Source organism: Colobus angolensis, unplaced genomic scaffold (genome assembly GCF_000951035.1).
Source record: "Colobus angolensis palliatus isolate OR3802 unplaced genomic scaffold, Cang.pa_1.0 Scaffold7, whole genome shotgun sequence".
Taxonomy (NCBI): domain Eukaryota; kingdom Metazoa; phylum Chordata; class Mammalia; order Primates; family Cercopithecidae; genus Colobus; species Colobus angolensis.
In genome coordinates this window covers 25803295-25827965 of record NW_012120709.1, presented here as the reverse complement: position 1 = coordinate 25827965, position 24671 = coordinate 25803295, and the positions used below count along the sequence as shown (strand labels likewise).

General features: G+C 48.4%; 2 protein-coding genes across 2 annotated transcripts in view; one reads left to right on the top strand and one right to left on the bottom strand.

Annotated features, from left to right (window-relative positions):
* Window positions 1-8439, top strand: part of MCAM (melanoma cell adhesion molecule) — a 10858-nt gene extending 2419 nt beyond the window's left edge. Inside the window, exons 4-19 of the mRNA XM_011927047.1 lie at window positions 1450-1554; window positions 1711-1835; window positions 1932-2139; window positions 2226-2296; window positions 2399-2486; window positions 4033-4212; window positions 4334-4455; window positions 4554-4716; window positions 4812-4930; window positions 5032-5173; window positions 5329-5450; window positions 5559-5700; window positions 5795-5890; window positions 6077-6224; window positions 6514-6631; window positions 7072-8439. Coding sequence (XP_011782437.1) covers window positions 1450-1554; window positions 1711-1835; window positions 1932-2139; window positions 2226-2296; window positions 2399-2486; window positions 4033-4212; window positions 4334-4455; window positions 4554-4716; window positions 4812-4930; window positions 5032-5173; window positions 5329-5450; window positions 5559-5700; window positions 5795-5890; window positions 6077-6224; window positions 6514-6631; window positions 7072-7101 — 1979 coding nt within the window. The 3' untranslated portion in view covers window positions 7102-8439. The remainder of the gene's footprint in view (window positions 1-1449; window positions 1555-1710; window positions 1836-1931; window positions 2140-2225; window positions 2297-2398; window positions 2487-4032; window positions 4213-4333; window positions 4456-4553; window positions 4717-4811; window positions 4931-5031; window positions 5174-5328; window positions 5451-5558; window positions 5701-5794; window positions 5891-6076; window positions 6225-6513; window positions 6632-7071) is intronic.
* Window positions 8440-16761: 8322 nt separating this feature from the next.
* CBL (Cbl proto-oncogene, E3 ubiquitin protein ligase) overlaps window positions 16762-24671 on the bottom strand; it is a 104392-nt gene continuing 96482 nt past the window's right edge. Inside the window, exons 13-16 of the mRNA XM_011927045.1 lie at window positions 20153-20269; window positions 19708-19805; window positions 18643-18825; window positions 16762-17678 (exon numbers count right to left, since the gene is read on the bottom strand). Of these exons, the coding sequence (XP_011782435.1) occupies window positions 17392-17678; window positions 18643-18825; window positions 19708-19805; window positions 20153-20269 (685 nt within the window). The 3' untranslated portion in view covers window positions 16762-17391. The remainder of the gene's footprint in view (window positions 17679-18642; window positions 18826-19707; window positions 19806-20152; window positions 20270-24671) is intronic.

The following is a 24671-nucleotide window of genomic DNA, read 5'->3' as shown; positions in this document are numbered from 1 at the left end:
CCAGCGGCGCGGCAGGGTCGGGGCGTTGCGACCGGGAGGACGCGCCTCCTCCCCGGGTCCCCGACCCCCGGGCGCCTTGCTCACGAGCAACTCTTCTTTGCAGCCAGTTTGCAGCGGGGATTCTAGAGTATCCCGGGAGCAGCACTGGGAAGGCGGGGAGGAGGCTGCTTCTGGGAGCGAGAAGGGGTGGAGCCCAGCCTTTCGGGGTGCTGGGGGGAGTCGTCCCTGAGGTGCTCACTCTGGAGGCCCGCAACTGAAGCCGGGCAGGAGGCACAGCTGGGGCGCATCCTCAAAGCCTGAATTCCGCGCCCGCCTGTTGCTGGAAAAGGCAGCTTCCTTCGCTGGAGGGGGTGCGCCGGCCCACCCCTTCCCCCTCCCGCCTGGGCATCGCGCCAGGCTGGAGGTGAGCGAGAGCGGGAGGTTCGGCGGCTCCCGCCAGAGCTGGGCGTTGGCATGGGTTGCGGGGCGGTGTGGGTCGGCTCGCGTCTCCCCAAGTAATGGGATCATAGGGGACAGAGATGAGGGATGGAGGATTCCCATACTGGAAGCGCCCGCTGGCTTATTTTGGGGACCACATTCAGGTGGGAAGAGCGCCCGGGCACCTTGGAGCGTTTCTCTGGATCCGCCTGGTAGCCGGGCACTCTCGGGTCCACGCTGCCCTTGTATGGCCCGCAGCGGTGTCGCGTGTTTCTCTTAGCTCCCGTTCCGCCGTCCCAGCCGCTGTCCGGCTGGGGAAGGGGAGGGCTAGGCAATACCCAGCTCGCTGGCCTCATGCCCAGTGCCAACCATGTCCCTGGGGTATTCCAGGCTACTGCCTCCCAGGCTGACTTTATTTCTGGGGAAAGGGCTAAATCGGGCTCCACAGTTGCAGCCGGTCCAGCTCCACCCTGCCCTGCTCTTCTAGCTCCGAGAGAAGGAGTCAGGGGTCTGAGGCTCCGGGCTGGAGACCCCTCCTTTCACCTGCCCTCCTTGTCCGAGAGCCAAGGCAACAACCCAGGCATCCCAGAGCCCAGGCAGATGGTGTCGAGTGACATCACCTCCTCACAGGGCTGGCAGCACGCTGGCACCACTGACGTCACTCCTGCCCACTGCCTGGCCCTTGCCCTGACCCCTGGAGGAGACTCTGACCTCTCCATCCCCACCAGCTTCCCAGGGTGAGGTCCCGGGGTGTGTGCGGAGTGTTTACGGAGGTGCTGCTGAGGGAGCATGAGACGGGAGCTTCCGCCAGAGTTAGCCCGCTGGGTCTTGTGGGGAGTTAGGGCAGGGATTTTGGAGGGCAGAGAGTAGAGCAGTGGTGTCTTCCCCTGGCAGTGGTGACACAAAAGGGCCTGTGTGCCCCAGCCTGGTACATGCCTTGCATTCCCACACTCTGAGCTCACCCCGAGAGGAGGGGGCCTGGAAGGAAAGGGGCCTTCCCTCTTGGCCCGAAGCCTGGGTTGCCCCTCTCAGCCCCTCCACCAGCCTCAGCTGGAGCTGCTCCTACTCAGTCTCTGCTCAATCTCTGCTCGGCTCCAGGGACCTGGGGTGTCCTGGACCGGGAGAGGGCTGGCCCAGGTGGGGCGCGGGTCGGGGGGTCCAGCGTTCAGAGGACGGGGCCCTCTGCAGACGCTCTGAGTGGCAGGAAAAACAGCTGCAGCAGCGCTGCGAGGGGAGGGGCGGACAGCCGCTGGAGCTGACACAGCTGCGGGGGGCCCCGCCTCCCTCCCCCAGGTGTGCCCGGAGAGGCTGAGCAGCCTGCGCCTGAGCTGGTGGAGGTGGAAGTGGGCAGCACAGCCCTTCTGAAGTGCGGCCTCTCCCAGTCCCAAGGCAACCTCAGCCATGTCGACTGGTTTTCTGTGAGTGCTTGGGCTCCTGCAAGAGCAGCCCAGGGCGGGAGGCTGTGCCCCTCTTGTAGCCCAGGACCCTCTCCTCCTCTGTATCCCTCCCGTTAGGTCCACAAGGAGAAGCGGATACCCATCTTCCGTGTGCGCCAGGGCCAGGGCCAGAGTGAACCTGGGGAGTACCAGCACCGGCTCAGCCTCCAGGACGGAGGGGCTACTCTGGCCCTGACTCAAGTCACCCCCCACGACGAGCGCATCTTCTTGTGCCAGGGCAAGCGCCCTCGGTCCCAGGAGCACCGCATCCAACTCCGCGTCTACAGTGCGTGACCCCACCATGTCTGCCAGCTGAGTAGTGAGGGTGGTGGGGCGTGGTCCCATGTCCCCCTCATTTCTGTTTTCTTGTAGAAGCTCCAGAGGAGCCAAACATCCAGGTCAACGCCCTGGGCATCCCTGTGGACAGTAAGGAGCCTGAGGAGGTGAGATGTGTGGCAGATGGGCTGGCCAGCTGATGCACAGCAGCTGAGATGGGGCTTGCAGAGGGCTGGGAGGCAGGGAGACTCAGACCCTGTGCTCCTTAGGTCGCTACCTGTGTAGGGAGGAACGGGTACCCCATTCCTCAAGTCATCTGGTACAAGAATGGCCGGCCTCTGAAGGAGGAGAAGAACCGTGAGTAGCCCTTTCTGCTCCCAAAAGCCACCCTTGTACCAGGTGTGGTGGCTCACACCTGTAATCTCAGCGCTATGGGAGGCCAAGGCAGGAGGATCTCTGGAGGCCAGGAGTTCAAGACCACCTTGGACAACATAGGGTGACCCCGTCTCTACAGAAAATAAAAAAGTTAGCCAGACACGGTGGTGTGTGCCTGTGGTCCCAGCTACTTGGGAGGCTGAGGCAGGAGGATCATATGAGCCCAGGAAATAGAGGCTGCAGTGAGCTAGGATTGCGCCACCTCACTCCAGCCTGGGTGACAGAGCGAGACCCCATCTCTTAAAAAGAGCTGTCCCTATGGTACTACACAGGAACTTGCCTTACGTTTTCTTTAAGCTTTTTAACTAAAAAAAAATTATACAAATGGTTCTTGAAAATATTTTCATGAGAATTTAAACTGACAAAAAATCTAGAAGTTTCTTCTTGCCTGACACCCCCCTCCCAGAAATAATATCTGCTATCAGGGTGTGTTCTTTCAAGCCTATTTCTATGTACTTGCTCATATATAGAAACATTTCTAGAACGATATAGGCTTTTGTTTTTTATTATCTAAATCAGTCATTCTTAACCAGGGGTGATTTTGTACCCCCTCCTCCTAGGAGATATTTGACAATGTCTGGAGATATTTTTGGTTGTCACACATAGAGGGGGTGCTACTGCCATCTAGCAGGTAGAGAGGCCAAGGATGTCGCTAACATCCTACAGTGCATAGGACAGCCCCTACAATAAAGAATCAATGCGGCCTAAAACATCAGCAGTGCTGGCTGGGCTCACACCTGTAATCCCAGCACTTTGGGAGGCCGAGGCGGGCAGATCACCTGAGGTCAGGAGTTCAAGACCAGCCTGACCAACATGGAGAAACCCCATCTCTACTGAAAATAAAAAATTAGCCAGGCGTGGTGGCGCATGCCTGTAATCCCAGCTACTCAGGAGGCTGAGGCAGGAGAATCACTTGAACCCAGGAGGTAGGTGGAGGTTGCGGTGAGCCGAGATTGCACCATTGCACTCCAGCCTGGGCAACAAGAGTGAAACTCCGTCTCAAAAAAAAAAAAAAATTATCAGTAGTGCTGAGAAAGCCCGATCTAAGTGGTGTTGTATGGTATACATCGTTAGACAATTTATTTTGTATGATCTTTCTGGGTCAGTCTATTTAGATCAGCTTATGGTTTTGCTTACTGCTGAGTTTTCCATACTATGCATATCATGTAGTCGAGTTCACCATTCCCCAGTTAGTGGACATCTAGACAGCTGCTCGTTTTTATCATTGCAGCATTCTTTGCACACATCCTTGGATATGAGCATGAGCAGACTTGTAAATGTTTTTCTAGGGTTGACCCTGAGCAGTAAAAGTGCTGGGTTGAAGGGTTTCGAGCTTGCATTTGTACCTGGCCCTCTACAGGGGACAGGGGACTCTTTAGATGGTCCCCTGCCAACCTGGTGGACAACCCTAGGGTGGGGTTGGAGGTGGGACTGAGGCTGAGTCTTCCTCCCCTTCCTCCCTGCCCAGGGGTCCACATTCAGTCATCCCAGACTGTGGAGTCGAGTGGTTTGTACACCTTGCAGAGTATTCTGAAGGCACAGCTGGTTAAAGAAGACAAAGATGCCCAGTTTTACTGTGAGCTTAACTACCGGCTGCCCAGTGGGAACCACATGAAGGAGTCCAGGGAAGTCACTGTCCCTGTTTTCTGTGAGTGCTAACCTGACTCTCTGCTCACTGGGGCTGGGGCTGCTGGAAACTCCTGCTAGCCCCTCCCTATCCAGCCCAGGGTTGACTCATGGGCCAAAAGCTACCCCCTTTGCCTATGCAGACCCGACAGAAAAAGTGTGGTTGGAGGTGGAGCCCGTGGGAATGCTGAAGGAAGGGGACCGCGTGGAAATCAGGTGTTTGGCTGATGGCAACCCTCCACCGCACTTCAGCATCAGCAAGCAGGTTTGGGGGCTTTGTGCTGGGTGCAGATGGGGATGCAAGCAGAGGCCCGGGTGGAGTGGCAGGAGGTGCACTCTGCTCACCTCCCCAGTCTTCCCCAGAACCCCAGCACCAGGGAGGCAGAAGAAGAGACAACCAACGACAACGGGGTCCTGGTGCTGGAGCCCGCCCAGAAGGAACACAGTGGGCTCTATGAATGTCAGGGCCTGGACCTGGACACCATGATATCGCTGCCGAGTGAACCACAGGAACTACTGGTGAACTGTGAGGAGCTGGGGACCCAGGACAGGGGGACCAGACTGGGGCGATAGGGAACTGGCCCTGCCCTGCCCTGGGTGACATGATTGCTGTACCCCCAGATGTGTCTGACGTCCGAGTGAGTCCCGCAGCCCCTGAGAGACAGGAAGGCAGCAGCCTCACCCTGACTTGTGAGGCAGAGAGTAGCCAGGACCTCGAGTTCCAGTGGCTGAGAGAAGAGGTACCCAGGCGGGTCTGGAGCAAGGGGCTGATGGGTGAGTGGGGCTGGGGATGACCCGAGCGTGCTCTTTCCCAGACCCTCTGACCCATCTCTCATCCCAGACAGGCCAGGTGCTGGAAAGGGGGCCTGTGCTCCAGTTGCATGACCTGAAACGGGAGGCAGGAGGCGGCTACCGCTGTGTGGCCTCTGTGCCCAGCATACCCGGCCTGAACGGCACACAGCTGGTCAATGTGGCCGTTTTTGGTGAGGCCCTCCCTCTGGGTAGAGACCAGGTCACCCCAAGTGGGGTGGTTTTTAAGCTCTTTGACAAGAAGCCGCCTGCTACTCTGGGGAGCTCTGGTGCAGAGGGGAGGCAGGCTAGCTGGGCTTGCCGCCTCACCCCTCCCTACCTTCCCAAGGTCCCCCTTGGATGGCATTCAAGGAGAGGAAGGTGTGGGTGAAAGAGAATATGATGTTGAATCTCTCTTGTGAAGCATCAGGGCACCCCCGGCCCGCCATCTCCTGGAACGTCAACGGCACGGTGAGCAGGTGTCTCATCTGCCACACTCGCCTAGTCCCGGCCTGGGCTTTGCGGCCAGGACCAGAGATCCTCCCCATCCCCTGAGCTGCCTCCGTCCTTTCCTTGCAGACAAGTGAACAAGACCAAGATCCACAGCGAGTCCTGAGCACCCTGAATGTCCTCGTGACCCCAGAGCTGTTGGAGACAGGTGTTGAATGCACGGCCTCCAACGACCTGGGCAAAAACACCAGCGTCCTCTTCCTGGAGCTGGGTGAGGGCTGCATCACTGCAGGGGATGGCAGGGGCAGGCCCAGGCACGGGCAGTAACTTGCGCTTCTCCTAACACCCCTCCCTCTGCCTCCTAGTCAATTTAACTACCCTCACACCAGACTCCAACACAACCACTGGCCTCAGCACTTCCACTGCCAGTCCTCATACCAGAGCCAACAGCACCTCCACAGGTAAGCCAGGCCTGGCAAGAGAACAGGGCTGTGCCAGGGCATCCTTTCTGCCCTGTCCCTCCCCAGAGAGCCCTGTCCAGAAAGGTGAGTAGCAGCCCCATCTTGTCGGCCTTGGACTGGCTGGGGCAGCAATGGTGACGAGATGGCCTGGAGCAGGGAGTGACGAGGAGTGTCTTTGTGGCGCAGAGAGAAAGCTGCCAGAGCCGGAGAGCCAGGGCGTGGTCATCGTGGCTGTGATTGTGTGCATCCTGGTCCTGGCAGTGCTGGGTGCTGTCCTCTATTTCCTCTATAAGAAGGGCAAGCTGCCATGCGGGCGCTCAGGCAAGCAGGAGATGTAAGCCCAACACTGGCCCCTCCACCCCCGCCCATCTTGCCACCCAGCCTGCTGCCTGCCCAGCGCCCGCCTGCCCCTCGAGAGCAGGAGTGGGGCCCTGGGCCAGGGTGCTCCCTGCTCCACTGCCCACTGCCCAGCTTCCATCAGCCACATGGTCTCATGACCTGCTTCCCTGCCCTGGGCTGGCCCTGGAGCAAGGAGCCCTCATCCATCCCGCATCCTTCACAGCAGGCCCTTCCCTTCCTGTGGCCCTGAGGTGCCAACCTCTCGCCTCCCTCCCTCCTCCCAGCACGCTGCCCCCGTCTCGTAAGAGTGAATTTGTAGTTGAAGTTAAGTCAGATAAGCTCCCAGAAGAGATGGGCCTCCTGCAGGGCAGCAGCGGTGACAAGAGGGCTCCAGGAGACCAGGTAGGAGGCGGTTCCTGTGGCCAGAGCCTGCCACATCCTCAGGGACCGGGGGCAGCAGCGGCTAACGGCTCTAACTCTCTATCCTTCATCCCTGTTTGTCGGAGATAGGGAGCAGGCCCCATCTTGCCTTCTTAACACCACTCACAGATGGCAGGGCCAGGCAAGTGGCTGAGGGAGCTTGGAGGAAGACTGAGAAAAACCCTGTCCCATCACCTTTTCCTGACCAATGCCCATGACTCTGGGTGTGGCCATTTCACCAGTGCAGTCAAACGGGGACCGCCCTCCTTCCCTCGCCTGCCATGCCCATCCTCGCTTCCTCCCCAAGGCTGCCGCACCAAGTTCATCGGCTTCTGCTTCCATCTCTCCTTCCTCTCGGTGCTCACACCTTCAACTCTGAGCACCGTCTCCGTGTTTCCCTCTTCTCCTCTTCCCACTTTTAGGGAGAGAAATACATCGATCTGAGGCATTAGCCCCGAATCACTTCAGTTCCCTTCCCTGCCTGGACCATTCCCAGCTCCCTGCTCACTCTTCTCTCAGCCAAAGCCTCCAAAGGGACTAGAGAGAAGCCTGCTCCACTCGCCTGCACACCCCCTTTCAGAGGGCCACTGGGTTAGGACCAGAGCTGTCCTGAGAACCTCACTTGGCCCCAGAAGGCCCGCTTTTCAGGGCCCAGTCCGCCACCGTCTCCACATTGAGTGAAGCTCATCCCAAGCAAGGAGCCCCAGCCTCCCGAGCGGGTAGGAGAGTTTCTTGCAGAACGTGTTTTTTCTTTACACACATGACAGCTGTAAATACCTGGCTCCTGCCAGCAGCTGAGCTGGGTAGCCTCGCTGAGCTGGTTTCCTGCCCCAAAGGATGGCTTCCATCATCCAAGTGCACCACTGAAGTGAGGACGCACTGGAGCCAGGCGCCTGCTCATGTTTAAGTGCGCTGTTCACACGGGCTCTGGAGAGCACCCCAGCAGCATCCAGAAGCAGCTGCAGTGTTGCCGCCACCACCCTCCTGTCTGCCTCTTCCAAGTCTCCTGTGACATTTTTTTCTTTGGGCAGAAGCCAGGAACTGGTGTCATTCCTTAAAAGATACGTGCCGGGGCCGGGCGCGGTGGCTCACGCCTGTAATCCCAGCACTTTGGGAGGCCAAGGCAGGTGGATCACAAGGTCAGGAGATTGAGACCATCCTGGCTAACACGGTGAAACCCCGTCTCTACTAAAAATACAAAAAAAAATTAGCCGGGCATAGTGGTCGGCGCCTGTAGTCCCAGCTACTCAGGAGGCTGAGGCAGGAGAATGGCGTGAACCCGGGAGGCAGAGCTTGCAGTGAGCTGAGATCGTGTCATTGCACCCCAGCCTGGGCGACAGAGCAAGACTCCGTCTCAAAAAAAAAAAAAAAAAAAAAAGATACGTGCCTGCAGTGAGGAAGCTGGGTTTTCGAGTTCAAATGAATTAGCCTCAACCGCCCGCCCGTGTTCACTTGGCTCCCACGGCTGTCTTGATGGATCACGTGAGTGAAAGGCAAGGGAAGCGGACAAAGATGAGGTCTACACTGTCTTTCACGGGGATTAAAGCTATGGTTCTATTAGCACCAAACTTCTACAAACCAAGCTCAGGAGCCCCAACCTAGAAGGGCCCAAATGAGAGAATGGTACTTAGGGATGAAAACCAGGGGCCTGGCTACAGCTCCGGGTGTGTGTCTGTGTGTATGCATACATATGTGTGTATATATGGTTTTGTCAGGTGTGTAAGTTTGCAAACTGTTTCCTTTATATATGTGTATATATATATGAAAAATAAAGCTTAATTGTCCCAGAAGTCTTACATTGCTTTTTATTCATCATGGGTGGGGGCCTCTGAAACTACAACCAAAAGGCACACAAAACCGTTTCCAGTTGGCAGCAGAGATCAGGGGTTACCTCTGCTTCTGAGCAAATGGCTCAAGTTCTACCACACAGCGGACAGTCACTCTACTTTTCAGCAGCCAAACTGCCCTGATGACGCTGCATGAAGGGCCTGGTAGGCTGTTAGCAGGAGCTGTGTCCCCTTCCTATGCTTTCCTGCCATTTGGAACTGCCCTCGAGACAGCATCTCAGGCTCACCGCCGTGAGGCAGGGGGCCTTGGCATTTGGTCGTACGGCAACTCGGCTATTGCCTCCCAACCCCCTGAATGAGCAAGAACTCAAGTCTGCTACAACAAAAGAAACTTTATTTAAAAATATTTTTTTACAGACATGGGTGCTTGAAAAAGCTCTTTAGTTAACTGTGTATGGAAATGAAAAAAATTAATAAATAACATTAGTATAACAGACTTCTAAACATTAATACACTGGCAAAATAAAATGGACTTAAAATGAAAATGAATCTTAAAGCTCTGCTATTCTCTGTAAGAATATTTACCTTCTGTTTTTCTTATTCTTTACAGGTGAGAATGATTAAATACTGCTAATATAAATTTTTTTATATTAATGACACATTTTTAAAATAGTCCACGAAAATCTTATCTATGTGTTTGTTTTCTTAACACTGATATACAAATTGGGACTCTTCATTCTGGAGAAAGCATCAGGTTCTCTCCAGCACCCCCAGGCTAAGAATTTCAAAATCTTGAATAAGGAGGACTTTAAAATTTCTATCTCCCAATTCTTTATTAGTTAAAGGCAAGGGAAAACTGAGGAAAGGGTAAGAGATAAGTAAAATGTCATTATATAGAAAAACTTCTGCTAAAGCTCACTATAGTCACATTACTGAGGACAGGCTTCTGGTCCGTGTTCCTTGCTGCCCTTCCCTGGGGAAACCAGGCCCTGCAGAGGGCACTAGCTGCTTAATGCTTTAAGTCTGAAGCCTTCAAATGAAAGGCCAGCCACATCTGATGGAGGCGGGGGGTGGGGGCAGGAGGTCTAGACCAGTTCAGGATCCAGCAAAAAGAAAAGACAAAACCACCAACCTCCCCTTCTCAGGAGAGTCCATCCTACACTCCTCCACACAACTGGGTAATTAATGTCATCAGGAGGCTAGGACACTTGGAACGGTCCAGAGTTTACCTGGGAATTGTGGAACATTCTGTTTCTTGCAGGAGACAAGGCATGCAACCTGATAACTAAGCTTGTGATTGGAACCAACCAAATGATCCCAGGGTACAACGCTTCTCTCCTCCACTGAAGTCTCACGGCAGGAAAAAGGGACTCCGGACACACTGCACCTGCCTGTCACCTCTCCAGTCACAGAGAGCATTCTTTCCTGTCTCCTAGACACTAAGGACTAATGAAACTCAAGGTAGAGGAGCTCAGACTCTGGTATTTCCATATTAAGTCCTAAAATGCAGCCTGGGACACAGTGCTGCCTTAGAAAGGCACAAAACATTTGGCGTTTTTTTTTTTTTTTTTTCAGTGTGCTAAAAATTGTTTTGTTTTGAGTAAAGGAAAAAGATATATAAGGTTAAAAATCCCAAGTCACCACAGCCAGAAAACAGATGTAGGAGGTGCCTCATAGCTGCCATGCCACTACCACATGTTTCAGCAGGAAGTCAGGCTTTTCTTTCAAGGCCAAGACACTAGAACAGTGCTGAGCAGGGTAGGTCAGGAGGCATTTACTCTCGTGGGCATTGCGTTGCAGGCTCACTCACCCAGACAGCATGAGAAAAGAGGCCATGGAAGACAACACGTGGCCTACAGACTCCTAAGTAGTTCTCCGCCTCTCCAGTTTTAAGACGGCCATAAGCATGGCTACCCTCACCCACAACAAGGTCAGAGGTAGGTAGAGAGGAGGGAGCTGACACACAGGCACCCAGGACACCCTGCTTCAGGGCTCAGCATGGAGGTGGCGCAAGGCCTGAGGAGTTGCACGTAGCGCGCATTGAGCAACACTCCTCTCTGGCCTCCTGTCTGATTTAAGGGTAGAAGGAGAATGTAGGAGAGGCAATGTTGGTGGGGGCGGGGGCGGGGAGGGGCCTGACATTCATTTTTGGAACTGAATCAGGCAATCAGGACTCTGCTGATTTCTTCAGCTGCCAAATCAGGACATCTGAGGTTGGCTTTTGGGCTTTGCTCTATACAAATACAGGGAGTGGTCGGCTGCATTTTTCTCAAGCTCTGTACCCAGGAAGGGGCGGCAAGAGCGCCACACAGCTTAGTCTGTCTGTCAACAGCCAGCCCTTCCACCTGTGCTCCCCACCTGACTCACCACGGACGTGCGGGGCTTGCTCTCCCCATCCCTATTTCCCTATCTCTTACTCTCTTGCTACTTTTCAGAACCAAGAAACACTGGTATTTCCCACGGGAACCAACCCAGATTTCCTGGGACACGGTGAAGGCACATGGCACTGCTGTCCCTCTGCTGCTTAACCCAGGAGCCTAGACTACAACATCAAAGGCAAAGTCTGATGACCCATCCTTCCTCCCTTGATGGACATCTTTGGATTATCAGGTAACTTCTGTGTGTATCAAATGATTCTAGTAGTTTAATAAACTTTTAAGTAAGGCAGTATGAAATACCTTACAACTCAGGACAGGCTCTACGATGAGAAAAATATAAGATCAAAAGATTCAGGCAAGCAAAAGCATAGTTAAAAAAAAAAAAAAGAAAGAAAAGGAAAGCTTTTATATAGGACTAAAATGAAAGCAATTGCCAGAGAAGACACAGGTATACTGTCTAAAGGGCAGTAAAAACTCTATCCTAAACTGGAATCTATATTTAATTTCTATCCTGGCAACTGCTCCAATATTATATATTCTTACTGGCTCTGGCAAAGTAGTTTCTGAGGTTCCTAGGAAGGCTTGCCTGAGAACATTACTGCAGAGCAGCCCTCACACAGGAAGGAGCAAGAGGATAAGGAGGAGAGTGGAGGAGACAGGCCACAAGCCCAGAGAATGAACATTTCCAAGCACTCAAACCTGAAGAGGACCCAGAAGTCCATGGATAGTGGCTACAGTGGCACCGTTATTAGATTCTGCTTTCTAAATAACACGGAAGAAGGCAAAAGACCTGAGGCTGAATGGAGGCTAAGGAAGGCCACCCAGGAACAGGCTAGCTCTGGAACAGGACAGGCTGGCCCACAAGAGGGAGGTAAGAAATCTTGGATGCCAAGACTGACAAAGGGAAAAAAAACAGGAAATAAAGAAGACAATGACCAGAATTAAGTTAAACCTAAGAATTTCTATGATGTCCCAGAAAAACTCCCATGCCTTCCTTTCCACTAGCAAAAAGGCGGGAGCAGAGGCTTTACTCCTTGAGTAGAAGCCTTTTTAGGGCGTCTGTGGAATCTCTGCTCACTTCTCTGAGAAGCTCCCTGTCTCCAGCTGAAGGAGTCTGCCACATCTCTGCTCTCCCTGGCAAGGCCAACTGCTCAAGGATAGATACTTGATCAATGTGCTGGGCGGAGTGTAGTTTTTCTTAAGAATATGAAGTATGGGCCGAAAGCGGCTCACGCCTGTAATCTCAGCACTTTGGGAGGCCGAGGCGGGTGGATCACGAGGTCAGGAGTTCAAGACCAGCCCAGTCAAGACGGTGAAACCCCATCTCTACTAAAAATATGAAAATTAGCCGGGCATGCTGGCAAGCACCTGTAATCCCAGCTACTCGGGAGGTTGAGGCAGAGAACTGCTTGAACCTGGGAGGTGGAAGAGGTTGCAGTGAGTTGAGACTGCACCACTGCACTCCAGCCTAGGTGACACAGCAAGACTCCTCAAAAAAAAAAAAAAGTAGTATGAGAAACTGAGACTTTGTTCATGGTGATCCCCGGAGTTGGAAGGTGGTGTGGACTTGAGGACTGGAGTGCCTATTTGGGGGTCACGCATACCATACCCAGACAGGGAAGCGGGAGAAAGGACTAGGTGCAAAGCTCTGCAGTTCCAGCTCCACCCAAGAACCAAAGGCACTTCCCATCCTGGGTTCTGCGAAATACCCTGCATCCTTACCATGAGTCCCTCCTTTCTTCCGCTTGAACATTTCTGTTTCTTGTATCCAAAGGATCCCTAAGCAGTCAAAAATACAACCTTGACCGTCCTTCACTATCCACTACCCTCTAGGCATTAAGCAGTTCTACGTATTTCTAACAAAAGACTGCTCACGGAGACTGAGTTCAAGAGAGTGACAGTAATAGTTTACGCTGAGTTAGAGTACTTTAGATTGAGCTTCTAAAGCTCTAAGGTCTGGCAGAATGATGTGTGGACACCAAGCTTTAGAATCCCTAAATTCCTTGCTCTGAGAGGGAGGTAAAGGCCGACAATTAGGGGACTGATGGAGTTCAATCTGTATTAATGTCTGGCTCTTGGAAGACCAAACAACCGACTAAAGGGGTCCTGAGACCCAAAGATAGCGCCCACACCTTCAGCCCTTCTAAAACATAGAGTTAGCTGCAAAGGTTGTTGAAAGACTGGAAAACCAATTCCAAATAGTACAGGACATGGTGACAGGTCCCAGAAGGGTGATATGAAAATCCTCCCAACAAGGGGGATTAGGGACATAGCAGCTCAGGAAAAAGTTCAAGGAAGGCACTAGATTGGAAAGGGGAGTGTGGACAGATGCTTTGCTTAAACATTTAATGCCCTACTGTGCAACTCTGAGCCAACTTACCTTTCAACTTGCCAAACAGATTCTAATTATGTTGGAACAAATTCCAACATAAAAACAGTCGCTATCCATGCGACTTACATCAAGGAATCTCCCAGGCATTATCAAAGCTATAGGAGACAACAGGGGATAATGGGAGAATCTTGGCCTGCTATTAATCAGGACAGCTCTATAAGGAAAGGTAAGTCTACATGAAATAGCTGTGAATAAAAATCACACAATCTTACTGGGAAGAGCTATTTTAAGGTCAAATGCAGAAGCTATGACAGTCCAAGTACAATCCCTCAAACATTAGTAAACTACTATGTGGTACCAAGGGAAGGACAAATGCCTGACATTTCTGGCACATGGTCATCACTCAAACATTTGCTGGATGAACAAACAAACTGTTAGAGCCAGCCCAATAGTCAGAAAACTATTTTTCAATGAACAGTGGTCATTCCAGAGTCAGAAAGGCCAATGGCAAGAAGAGGGACTTATAGTTTGAGAAGGCCTATAATCTTCTGATTTTCATGATGTGAGGTAGGAGAATATTCTGCTTTATCACCATTGCTGAACACCTACAAAAAAAAACTAGATCTTAAAGGAAATATATAGGTGATCCCTAGTTTTTACAAGGAAGTTTTGTTATAAAAATTTGTGAATTGACTGTTTGGGACCATAAACACATTTTACTTTTCTATAGAGAAAACATATATTTTAAGAGTAATGAACAGTGACCCCCACCTCCCTTAACCAGAAATCTTTTAAATCTACAAGATTAGCTAAGTAATACTAACAGTACTATCCCACATCTTGGGCCCCGGTAATGAGGGTCTGTGTAAGAAGAGAAAGGGAAAAGAATGGCAGATTATGTAGAGTGGGGCTGGGGGGAGACGACAAGTGGAAGAGAGCGGCCACCCACAGGTAGAGAGCACTATTCACAAAAATATTAACAGGTAAATGCTGAGATGAGAAGCTGCCTGGCGTATTAAGCTGCCTGGGTTGCAGAGCAGCAACCCAGCAACAAGGCAGCTTGGAAAGCAACCCGGGAAGACACAGGGAAAGCATGAAACTGGGCTGAATACAACAGCCCAATGAATATGAGAAAAAGGAGAACAAAGTGTTGTGGGTTTTTTTACTTTATCAGCCACTAGGAAGGGACAAGGGGAAAAGCTTGCCAAAAATGGCAAAACTCGAAGTCTGTTCGTAAAAGGCAGTTTTAATTAAATTCAGAGCAAAGCCAAAGAATTTTAAATTTCCATACAAATGGAGGGTGAAGAATGGGTTACTGGTGCCTTAGTCAACAGAAAATATAAGAAATTAAGCTTTTGGGCCAGGCGCGGTGGCTCACGCCTGTAATCCCAGCACTTTGGGAGGCCGAGGCGGGTGGATCACAAGGTCAGGAGATCGAGACCTTCCTGGCTAAGACGGTGAAACCCCGTCTCTGCTAAAAATACAAAAAATTAGCTGGGCGCGTTGGCAGGTGCCTGTAGTCCCAGCTACTCGGGAGGCTGAGACAGGAGAATGGCGTGAACCCGGGAGGCGGAGCTTGCAGTGAGCCGAGACCACGCCACTACACTCCAGCCTGGGTGATGAGCAAGACTCCATCTCAAAAAAAAAAAAAAAACAAAAAAAAGAAATTAAGCTTTTGACAATAATGTCAAAACAAAAGCCACATGGAAACTTTCCTTAATCTCGCCTGGCAATCTCAGGCACAGACCCAGGGGTGTCCTCAGGGTGCCCAGTCAAAGGAAAGACCCTCACAAAATCATCCAAAACCTTGAATGCTGGCAGATACCCGTGACCAACTAACACCCCAGCCCATCGATGGGACACAGGCACAACACACGGAGCTGGAGCCTCAGTTTCACGCTGATTCAAAGAGCCACACGGGATTCAAAAAAGGAAAAGTCGAGACTGCCCTGAGCCTACACAGTAGGGACAGGAATTTCCAGAGGAGATTTAGATGCACGGAAAAGGCAAAAGATATATAGCCAGTGCTTTGTCTTCTGAAGAGATCTTTAGACTATGGGCAGTATCTGCAGATAAAGAAAAATTACAATATGGACAGGCCTGGAAACTGCCGCCGTTTTCTTTCTAGTTCTTTGTCTAGGCCTTCAATATTTAAACAAAATGCAAAACTGAACGTTACCTCAAAATGAAACAGTATACATACTGGCTGTTAGAAGCTGATGGCAGTCTACTGTTTGATATTCACTGCCATTTTCCTCTGCCCCACTCCACCTCAATTCAGGACCACCTCACCTAATGGTGGGTTTTGCCGCTTTATGCCAGGTAGAGAAGATACTGAGTAACCACAGCAAATCAACACGAGGTCCTGTACTGCCTACTCTGGGAACATAAATGGCTCTGAGGCCAGAGGATAAAACCAAAAGATTCAGGAGTAGCTGAATGCCAAGAGAGGAGTTAGAACAAGTTTTAGTTCCAAAGATGGTAAGACTAGAAAAAAGACTGATGCAAGGAGGGTCATTTCTGTCTAGATCTAAAGACAAAAGCATGATTTAGATTTTCAGGAAGACATATTTATCAAAGAGCAGGCTTGCTTCTGACGTGGAGAAAGGTTATACACTGCTAAGAAAGTCAGCAAAACACTCTGGACAGAATACTAACTGAACTCGAGGGATCATTTATCAGCATATAAAGGAACTGACTAATGGTTCTCCAAACTGGACTCTCAATCTTCTTTATGAACCTGCAATTACGCAAACTGCCAGCCCATATTGTCTTCGACTACAGTAATTTATTCACTGAATGATGTCTACTTACTGTGAAGAACACAGTAATTACAGAGAGTATTGAGGACCTCAGGTGAAGAGGAAAAGGGAAGGAAAGGAGGAAAGAGATGTTACACTCCCAAAGCCACACGCACAAGAAAGAAACGACATCATCGGGAGGCAGCAATGCAGGGAAGGTGCTATCTGCAAGAGGCTGGGCCACCACGGGCATTATCCCCACTCCTTAAAGGGCAAAGGAAAAAAACCACTGCTGAAAATATAACCTAATATTCCTCATGTTCAAATAAGACACCCATATAAGCTGAAATTAATTCACTGGGAAGAAAAACTGAAAAGATAAATCCTTACCGTCTATTTTGTGCATTTAAATAGCATGTGAACGAAGCTTCCTAAAAGCTTTATGGTACTCTGGCCAGAAAGTCATCCTGGAAACAAATGTTCTTCCCTCCCCATTAAGTGGAAAGACTCATGACCTACATCAGAACACATACCTGGCACCAAGGCAACTGACTCCCACAGACTATTTTCTGGGGAGGGCATGGAATGTATTTAAAGGCCTCTATCTCAAATCGGTCATTATGTAATTAGGATAATCAAAACATCTTAATAGATTCAATGTTCCTATAGAAACAGTGCTTTGGAGTGACCAGTGTTAGCTGCTAGTATCAAACATGACTATAATAGTGTAGCAACAGTACTTTTCCTCCCACTTATCTACTAAACAAACCAATACCATCACACACAATAAAGAACAACCCATAAGCTGCTTGGCCTCAGTAAGGCTGGTCATAGCAAGCCCATGGCCAATGACAGAACACCAAGAAGGATGAGGAAGGAGTTGATGGGGAAAGAACAGACTGAGGGTGTTCTAAAAATAGAAGACTTTAGCTATGCACATGGTGATATAAGCCAAAGGGGAGTGCTGAAGTTGTAATACACACTAGGCTTGGGTATAATACCACAGTAGATGGAAGTCTTTAAAAAGGATTCCTTCCTAAACCTTTTGTGCTAATTCCCTGCCTGGAATTAACACACACAGCAGGTTAATCTTATAATCACAAGGACACACACAACCACAGGCAGACAGACACACACACGGCCACATCCTTAACCCAGGAAGTCTTAAGTCCTCAATTAGGATTTCCAGCAAAATATTTGTTCTACAGTTTTCTGGGCTGTTCCCCAGGTAGGTTTATCATGTAATAAAGTCCACACTCTCTTTATGTGGGAACTGAAGGACACCTTCAAATGCACTCTCAAGACCCATAAAATCATAAAACATACTAGCTGCTCCATTTTCATTTCACTGCTTTGAAATCTTGGAACCACTGATGTGATACCCCACAGAGAGGGCAAGACTTCACTGTGAAGTCACCAAAGGAACTCCTGCCCTTCTAGGTGCTACTTCAGTCATAACTCCCAACTCACTGGTCCTCTAAACCTGCAGCAGGGAGGTGGTGTGCTAGGTAGCTACATGGGCAGGAGAAGAAATGGAAACAAATTCCCGGAGGATGTTTTTGGCCATCTCGATGTTGTTCTGGGCAATGACCAAAGCTTTCTGGATGTCCTGGTAGGAGTACCCCTGACTCATGAGGTTCTCAATCTCACTGGAGAGCTGAGGCGAGGCAGTGGCAGCAGAGGCGGCAGCACCACTACCTTGCTGCCAGCTGCCAGCTTTCCGTTCAGAGTTGATTCTCCGAGGGAATGGTTTAGGAGGTCTCTCGGGAACTTGGGAACCTTCAGTGACATCTAGAATAGGAAAAAAAATATTTGCAAATCTGGGGAAATCCTCATTTAACGAGAGCAATAAAAATGTGCTAATATCAAGATATTATTGACTTCCTGTAAATTAGGTACATGTGCTCTTCAGTCACAAGGCTAGGTTTTACAGGTTCAAGGGTTTTAAGATATAGCCTCCTCCTTATCACAATAAAAACAACCTTCTAAATATACCATGCACCTGTTCTAAAAACAATAACCACTGCAGTCATAAACAACTACATCACGCTTTACACTAAGCAACATGTTTCTGCACATGTAATTGTCTGTTTTAATTCTGAGGGGACCAGAGAAGATACTAAACTTCGCCTTCTACAAATAAGGAAAAAGAGAGATATAAGTTGCAATAAAGAAGCATTAGCCAAGGCTGAGTGTGGATCACTGCTCGTCTGGGCAATCGAAGGCTGTATTCTTTTTCACCAGCTGTCTGTCCTGAAGGCTGTCTTCAATTTCCAAAGTGACAGCAACTCTGGCTGCTGCCCTACCAGGCAGCCACAGGTGCAAGAAGAGCAGCCTCCAACAATCAAGGCCCAACATGGGCTGGCTCCAGGCCCATTCACAGTGTGTGTTCCAGAGCCAGCACACCTCCTTTCCAATGGAACAGAGCCCAGGAAAAAGGAATGTGTGGTCTGAGCCATCAAACCTAATTACCAGTGTCATAAGGCATACTCAGAAAAACTATAAATCCTACCTACCCCTAACATAAGAAGAGCCAGAGTTTAAGGAATGACCTCTTTTCTAAGTCTGCAAAAATCCTAGAGAGTCTGACTACAGTCTAACTTCCTAACTTAGGACTTTCCTCCCATTTAGACATAATGTTTAGCCTACTACATCCACATACTGACTGTCACCAGAGAAGGTCATCTCCCTTTCAATATAAACATGCAGGCCATACTGCCATTCAGGACAAACCCAAAGTAGCCTGGAGACTCACTTGTTGTGGGATCACCATCCAGAGACAACCAGCCAAAGGAGGAGCTGGCATTAGAGATATCTGACAGAGTCCGGCGGGCCAGTACGGCCGGCACAGGTGGCTTAGGGACATCATACCCATCATCCTCATTTTCTGGCTCCTCGGGGCCAGTGTTGGCATGGGCTGCAGCCAAACTCCCTTCACCTGGAGAAAAATCAGTGAGGTGATCTTCTGACACACTTCATCTTCTAATACATTTCAATATAGGGGCATCCACTCATTTTTGCATGTATGCGATCATTTATCTCGTTCAATGAACAGTTACTGATTGTCTACTGTGGGCCAAACACCATGTAAACAGAGATAAAAATAGAAAATAAAATCTGCACCAACACTTCACCTTTCATTTTTGAACATGCCAAAGACTATTCTTGACAAGGTTAATAGCCACTGATGCCAATGACTCAAACGTCATCTCAGAGCATTCAATAAACAATTCTATCCACATTCCACCTTGGAAGACCAGCAGAAGGTCCTGTGAGAGCAGGCTTCTTGAACTTTCAATCTGGTAGGCTAGTGAACATGGGAATTGAGTGTTTACCACCCCCACAGAAAAGAATTTCATCAATGCAATGGGAATAAAAAGGAGCTTACAGGTCCAGGGTATAGAACACAAATGTCTCTAGGCCCTGAAAGGACAAAGAAAAGCACAAAAGGAACCAGCAGTGTGAGAAGGAAACAAAGGAATGGGGATACTTTACTCCTTTATTTTGCCATGGATCATTTTCCCAAAGATTATTGAAAATAATTTTCAGCTTTGTCCTGGCATAGTGGCTCATGCCTGTAATCTCAGCACTTTGGGAGCGGTGGATCACCTGAGGTCAGGAGTTCAACACCAGCCTGGCCAACACAGTGAAACCCCGTCTCTACTAAAAATACAAAAATTGGCCAGGCATGGTGGCACACACTTGTAGTCCCAGCTACAGAAGAATTTTCAGCTTAGATCAAGCTATCTCAATTGCTAAATATTACATGTTCATTCCTATGACATATCAATGACTTTAAAGTAGCAGAATGGCTACTTACCAAAGGTGCTGCTCTCAGTGACAGATGGCGCCTGGGACTGAATATTATACATTGCTTCATACGTACAGGTATCAATCTGCTGGTCGCAATCACATGCTCTGAACCAGAAGGAAAGTGCCATAATGATCTTTGGAAATAGAACTGTTATCTATAAACTTATGAAGATTAATCTCCTCCTTTTGCCAGTATCACTAATAAATGTTGTTAAGGTTGACCCTTGTGGCAAGTTACAGGTGTCTGTGTTTTTGAGGTTCTCATGTTGCTGAGAAAACATAAGTGCAATTACCTACAGCTACAAAAGGCTTACACCATGAAGGGCTAGATTTATCTTTCTGCTTTAATCTGACTGGATAACACTATGTGCAGGCAGCAAGCCAAGCAGGTGAAGGGTGGCAATTACCCGCATAGAGGTATATGGCCCAAAACAGGATTGTTGGGAACCTACCGTGAACTCTGGGATGTATCCAAAGGCCGTAGAGGCCTGGAGGAGGGAGTCATGTACTCTGTGTCCTCTTCACCCTCACACTGCTCCCCAGGTGGCAGTTTTGGCACAGGAAGAGGTCTGGAAGATGAAGAATAAAAAACAGAAAAAGACGTAACAAACTGGTAAACTTTGAAGTATAAAATAAGTGGCTTAAAAACAGACATAACTCAAATTGTACAGAGCAAAACACTTGCCACCTAGGGAACTATTATTTCTACTGACCAAGACAGGTAATTAGCAAAAGCACACTAACTAAAAATGTCACTTTCAACTGACCAAAGGTGCAGCTTTTATGCTTCCGAGGTGATATACTGGGCTAATCACCTGAGACACTGGTTGGTCCTAATCCCCACAGAAGTTTCATTATAGAGTCCCAGGCCCTAGAGTTAGAGAAACAGCAAGATTTTTTCTGACAATATGTTAGAACTGTACACTAAATTCCAATTCTAAACTCTACCTATGGTTTCAAGGAATGCATAGCTTGTCAAAAGCTTTCTCAAACTCCTTGTTTTATATAAGAAAAATTTAAAATACAGAGAGAGAAAGTGACCTGGCAGTTAGTATAAATTCTGAGGCTAGATCCCAGATCTACCGACTCCCACATCAAGGATCTGGCTGTTACACCCACATGTAACTTTCACCCAGAAACTTTGGAAACAAGACTTCTGCCACCCCATGAAATGAAACAAAAAAACTCCCAAGAAATACAAAAACACCCCACCAAATTGTAGGGGGAAAAAAAACACACAAAAACCTACTTCTTGCAGTGTGAATTTGTCTCTCCTCCCTTCCTCTTTATATTACTTTTGCATACCCCAAAGACGCTACAAGGAGCATCTCTTTCATTTATTTGTCTGCTTGATGTTTAGTTTTCCTAATTATAAAAGCAACACATATAAGTGCTATAGAAACTTAACACAGAACATAAAAGTCCCCTTTAATCTCACTTGAGCTTTTTTCTTATGTCTACATATTACTTTTATTAGGTTGATGCAAAAGTAATTGTGTTTTTTGCCGTTAATGGCAAATATCCACTTAAGATTTGTGCAATGCATGCTGAAGTTCTGAGGCAGAAATGTACTGGTATCTACAATTTACTTTGAAAACATCAAAAGACAGACATATAGTTTGATAAGACAAATATAATAAAATGCTAAAAGTAGAATCCAGGTGATCAGTATATGGGTGTTCACTGTAAAATTCTTTCACCTCTACTGTCTTTGTAATTTTTCACAATAAAATGAGATGGTGGGAGGACAATCCATATTAACAAAGAAACACCTAGATTTTTCGCTGGAGCACAGTAGCACAATGACAACCCACTGCAGCCTCAATCTCCCGGGCTCAAGTGATCCTCCCGCCTCAGCCTCCTCAGTAGGTGGGACTACAGGCATGTGCCACACCAGGCTAATTAAAAAAAAAAGAAAAATTTTTTTGTAGAAACAGTCTCACTATGTTGCCCAGGCTGGTCTTAAACTTTTGGGTTCAAGTGATCCTCCCGCTCCAGCCTCCCAAAATGCTAGGATTACAGGCCTGAGCTACCCACCCAGCCCTAGTTTGTTCTTAATGTGGTGTTTGGCCACATTGTGTCAGTGAAGGTGTAGGGAAATGAATGGGTACTTTGTTACACAGCTGTAGAAATAAGGAATTGATACGTTTCTGTTGTGTAATTCAACAAAAGTATTTACCAAACACGCATATTCTTGGTCTCAGAAACTCCATTTCTGAGAATTTTCCCTAAGGAAACCATCAAGAACATTCATTGCAGCATTATTTATAATGCTGGAAAATTACACAATAACTTAAATACCAAATAATAATGTACTGAATAAATATTGAGCCACACAACTGTGTCCCCAAGTGCCTTAGAGGTTCCAAGCAGGAGCCACAGAAGCCTACCCCTGCTTCTACTACAATAGATCTGTTCTTACCTATTTTACAAACTGAGATAGTTACACTGATGTATAATCATGTGAAATAATTTGAAAATCATTGCAATAGAATATGTAATAACATGCAAAGATGTTCAAGATATTTCTAGTGAAAACCAGCAATGACAATATGATTTCATACAAGAAAGAATGGCAATGAACATGTATCAAATTGCTAACTACTATCTGATTCTAGGTAGTAAGATTATAGATACCGCTTATTTCTTCAGTGTTGCTTATCTGTATTTCCTTTTTCTTTTTTTTTTTTTTTCTTTTTGAGACAGAGTCTCACTCTGTCACCGGGCTGGAGTGCAGTGGCGCAATCTTGGCTTACTGCAACCTCCGCCTCCCAGGTTCAAGCGATTCTCCTGCCTCAGCCTACCAAGCAGCTGAGACCACAGGCACATGCCACCACACCCAGCTAATTTTTGTTTTGTTTTTTTTTTTGAGACGGAGTCTCGCTGTCACCTAGGCTGGAGTGCAGTGACCGGATCTCAGCTCACTGCAAGCTCCGCCTCCCAAGTTTACGCCATTCTCCTGCCTCAGCCTCCCGAGTAGCTGGGACTGCAGGCGCCCGCCACCTCGCCCGGCTAGTTTTTTGTATTTTTTAGTAGAGACGGGGTTTCACCAGGTTAGCCAGGATGGTCTCGATCTCCTGACCTCGTGATCCGCCCGTCTCAGCCTCCCAAAGTGCTGGGATTACAGGCTTGAGCCACCGCGCCCGGCCTAATTTTTGTATTTTTAGTAGAGACAGGGTTTCACCATGTTGGCCAGAATGGTCTCGATCTCAACCTCGTGATCCGCCAGCCTCAGCCTCCCAAACTGCTGGGATGACAGGAATAAGCCACCGCGCCCAGCCTGCTTACCTGTATTTTCTAAATTTTAGTTAACATGTATTATTTTTGTAAAAAGGGCCATTAAAAAGGCAATAAATTTTTTTTTGGAGACGGAGTCTCATTCTGTCGTCCAGGCTGGAGTGCAATGGCGTGATCTCGGCTCACTGAAACCTCTACTTCCCGTATTCAAGTGACTCTCCTGCCTCAGCCTCCCAAGTAGCTGGTGGTACAGGCGCCTGCCCCCATACTCAGCTAATTTTTGTGTTTTTAGTAGACACAGGGTTCCACCATGTTGGCCAGGCTGGTCTCGAACTCCTAACCTCAAGTGATCCACCCACCTTGGCATCCCAAAGTGCTGGGATTACAGGTGTGAGCCACTGCGCCTGACTTAAAAAATTTTTAATTATAATTCTCTGTTAATAAAGTCCATAAAATATATAATTGAAACTCCTCACAAAGCATGTTGGTAATATGCTTTAATACTTTAAAAGAAAGAAGACGCTGGAGAGCAACCAGGCAGCCATGACTTAACAGGCTAAGATTTAAGAAAGAATACATTAGAGTAAGCCCTGTATTAGGGGCTTTGAACTAGGGGTTTAAAGTAGTCTCAATGGGCTGGTGAGAATGCTATGATATAAATGTGTCCCCCAATTTCATGTGTTGGAAACTTAGTTACCATCTTCACATGCTGATGCCTTGTTACAAGGTAGCAGGAAGGGCCTCACCATGTCAGCGCCATGCTTTTCAACATTCCAGCTTCCAAAAGCGTGGGCTAAATACAAACTTCTCTTCTTTATAAATTACTTAATCTCAGGTATTCTGTTATAACAACAGAAAACAAACTAAGAGGAGACAGGAATTTTGGGGTACAATGACAGCCAAGTTATGAGGGACCAAAAAGTATAGAGAAGGGAAGAGTAGAGAAGTATACGTGCAATGCCAGCAATTTCCCCTAGAGCTATGGCAAATCCCTAAACTGTTTATGCATGGGGCTAGATTTTGAGAAAACAAGCAGAAAGCAGCAATCGAAAAGCTAAATAGATATTTTGGCTGCCTTGCCAAGCTGGACAGAGTTGGAGTTATATATGGCCATTAAAATAATAATTTATTTGTTTAATAAAAAAAGAAGATGGGATGTGCACGCTGGTTCGTGTCTGTAATTGCATCCCTTTGGGAGGCTGAGGCAGGTGGATCACCTGAGGTCAGGAGTTCGAGACCAGCCTGGCCAACATGGTGAAACCCTGTCTCTACTAAAAATACAAAAATTAGCCAGACGTGGTGGTGGCACATGCTTGTAATCCTAGCTACTCGGGAGGCTGAGGCAGGAGAATCGCTTGAACCTGGGAGGCAGAGCTTACAGAGAGCCAAGACTGCACCACTGCACTCCAACCTGGGTGACAGAGCGAGACTCCGTCTCAAAAAAGAAAAAGAAAAAAAAAAAGGATAGAATCGATACATTTTTAAAAATCACATGGAAACACTAGAACTTAAAAATACAACACAGTACCCAACTTATGATTTTTCAACTTTACAATGGTGCAAAAGTAATAAACATTCAATACACTTCTCTACTTACAATGGAGCAGTATCTGGATAAACCCAGTCAAAAATACTATAAGTCAGGCCGGGCGCGGTGGCTCAAGCCTGTAATCCCAGCACTTTGGGAGGCCGAGATGGGTGGATCACGAGGTCAGGAGATCAAGACCATCCTCC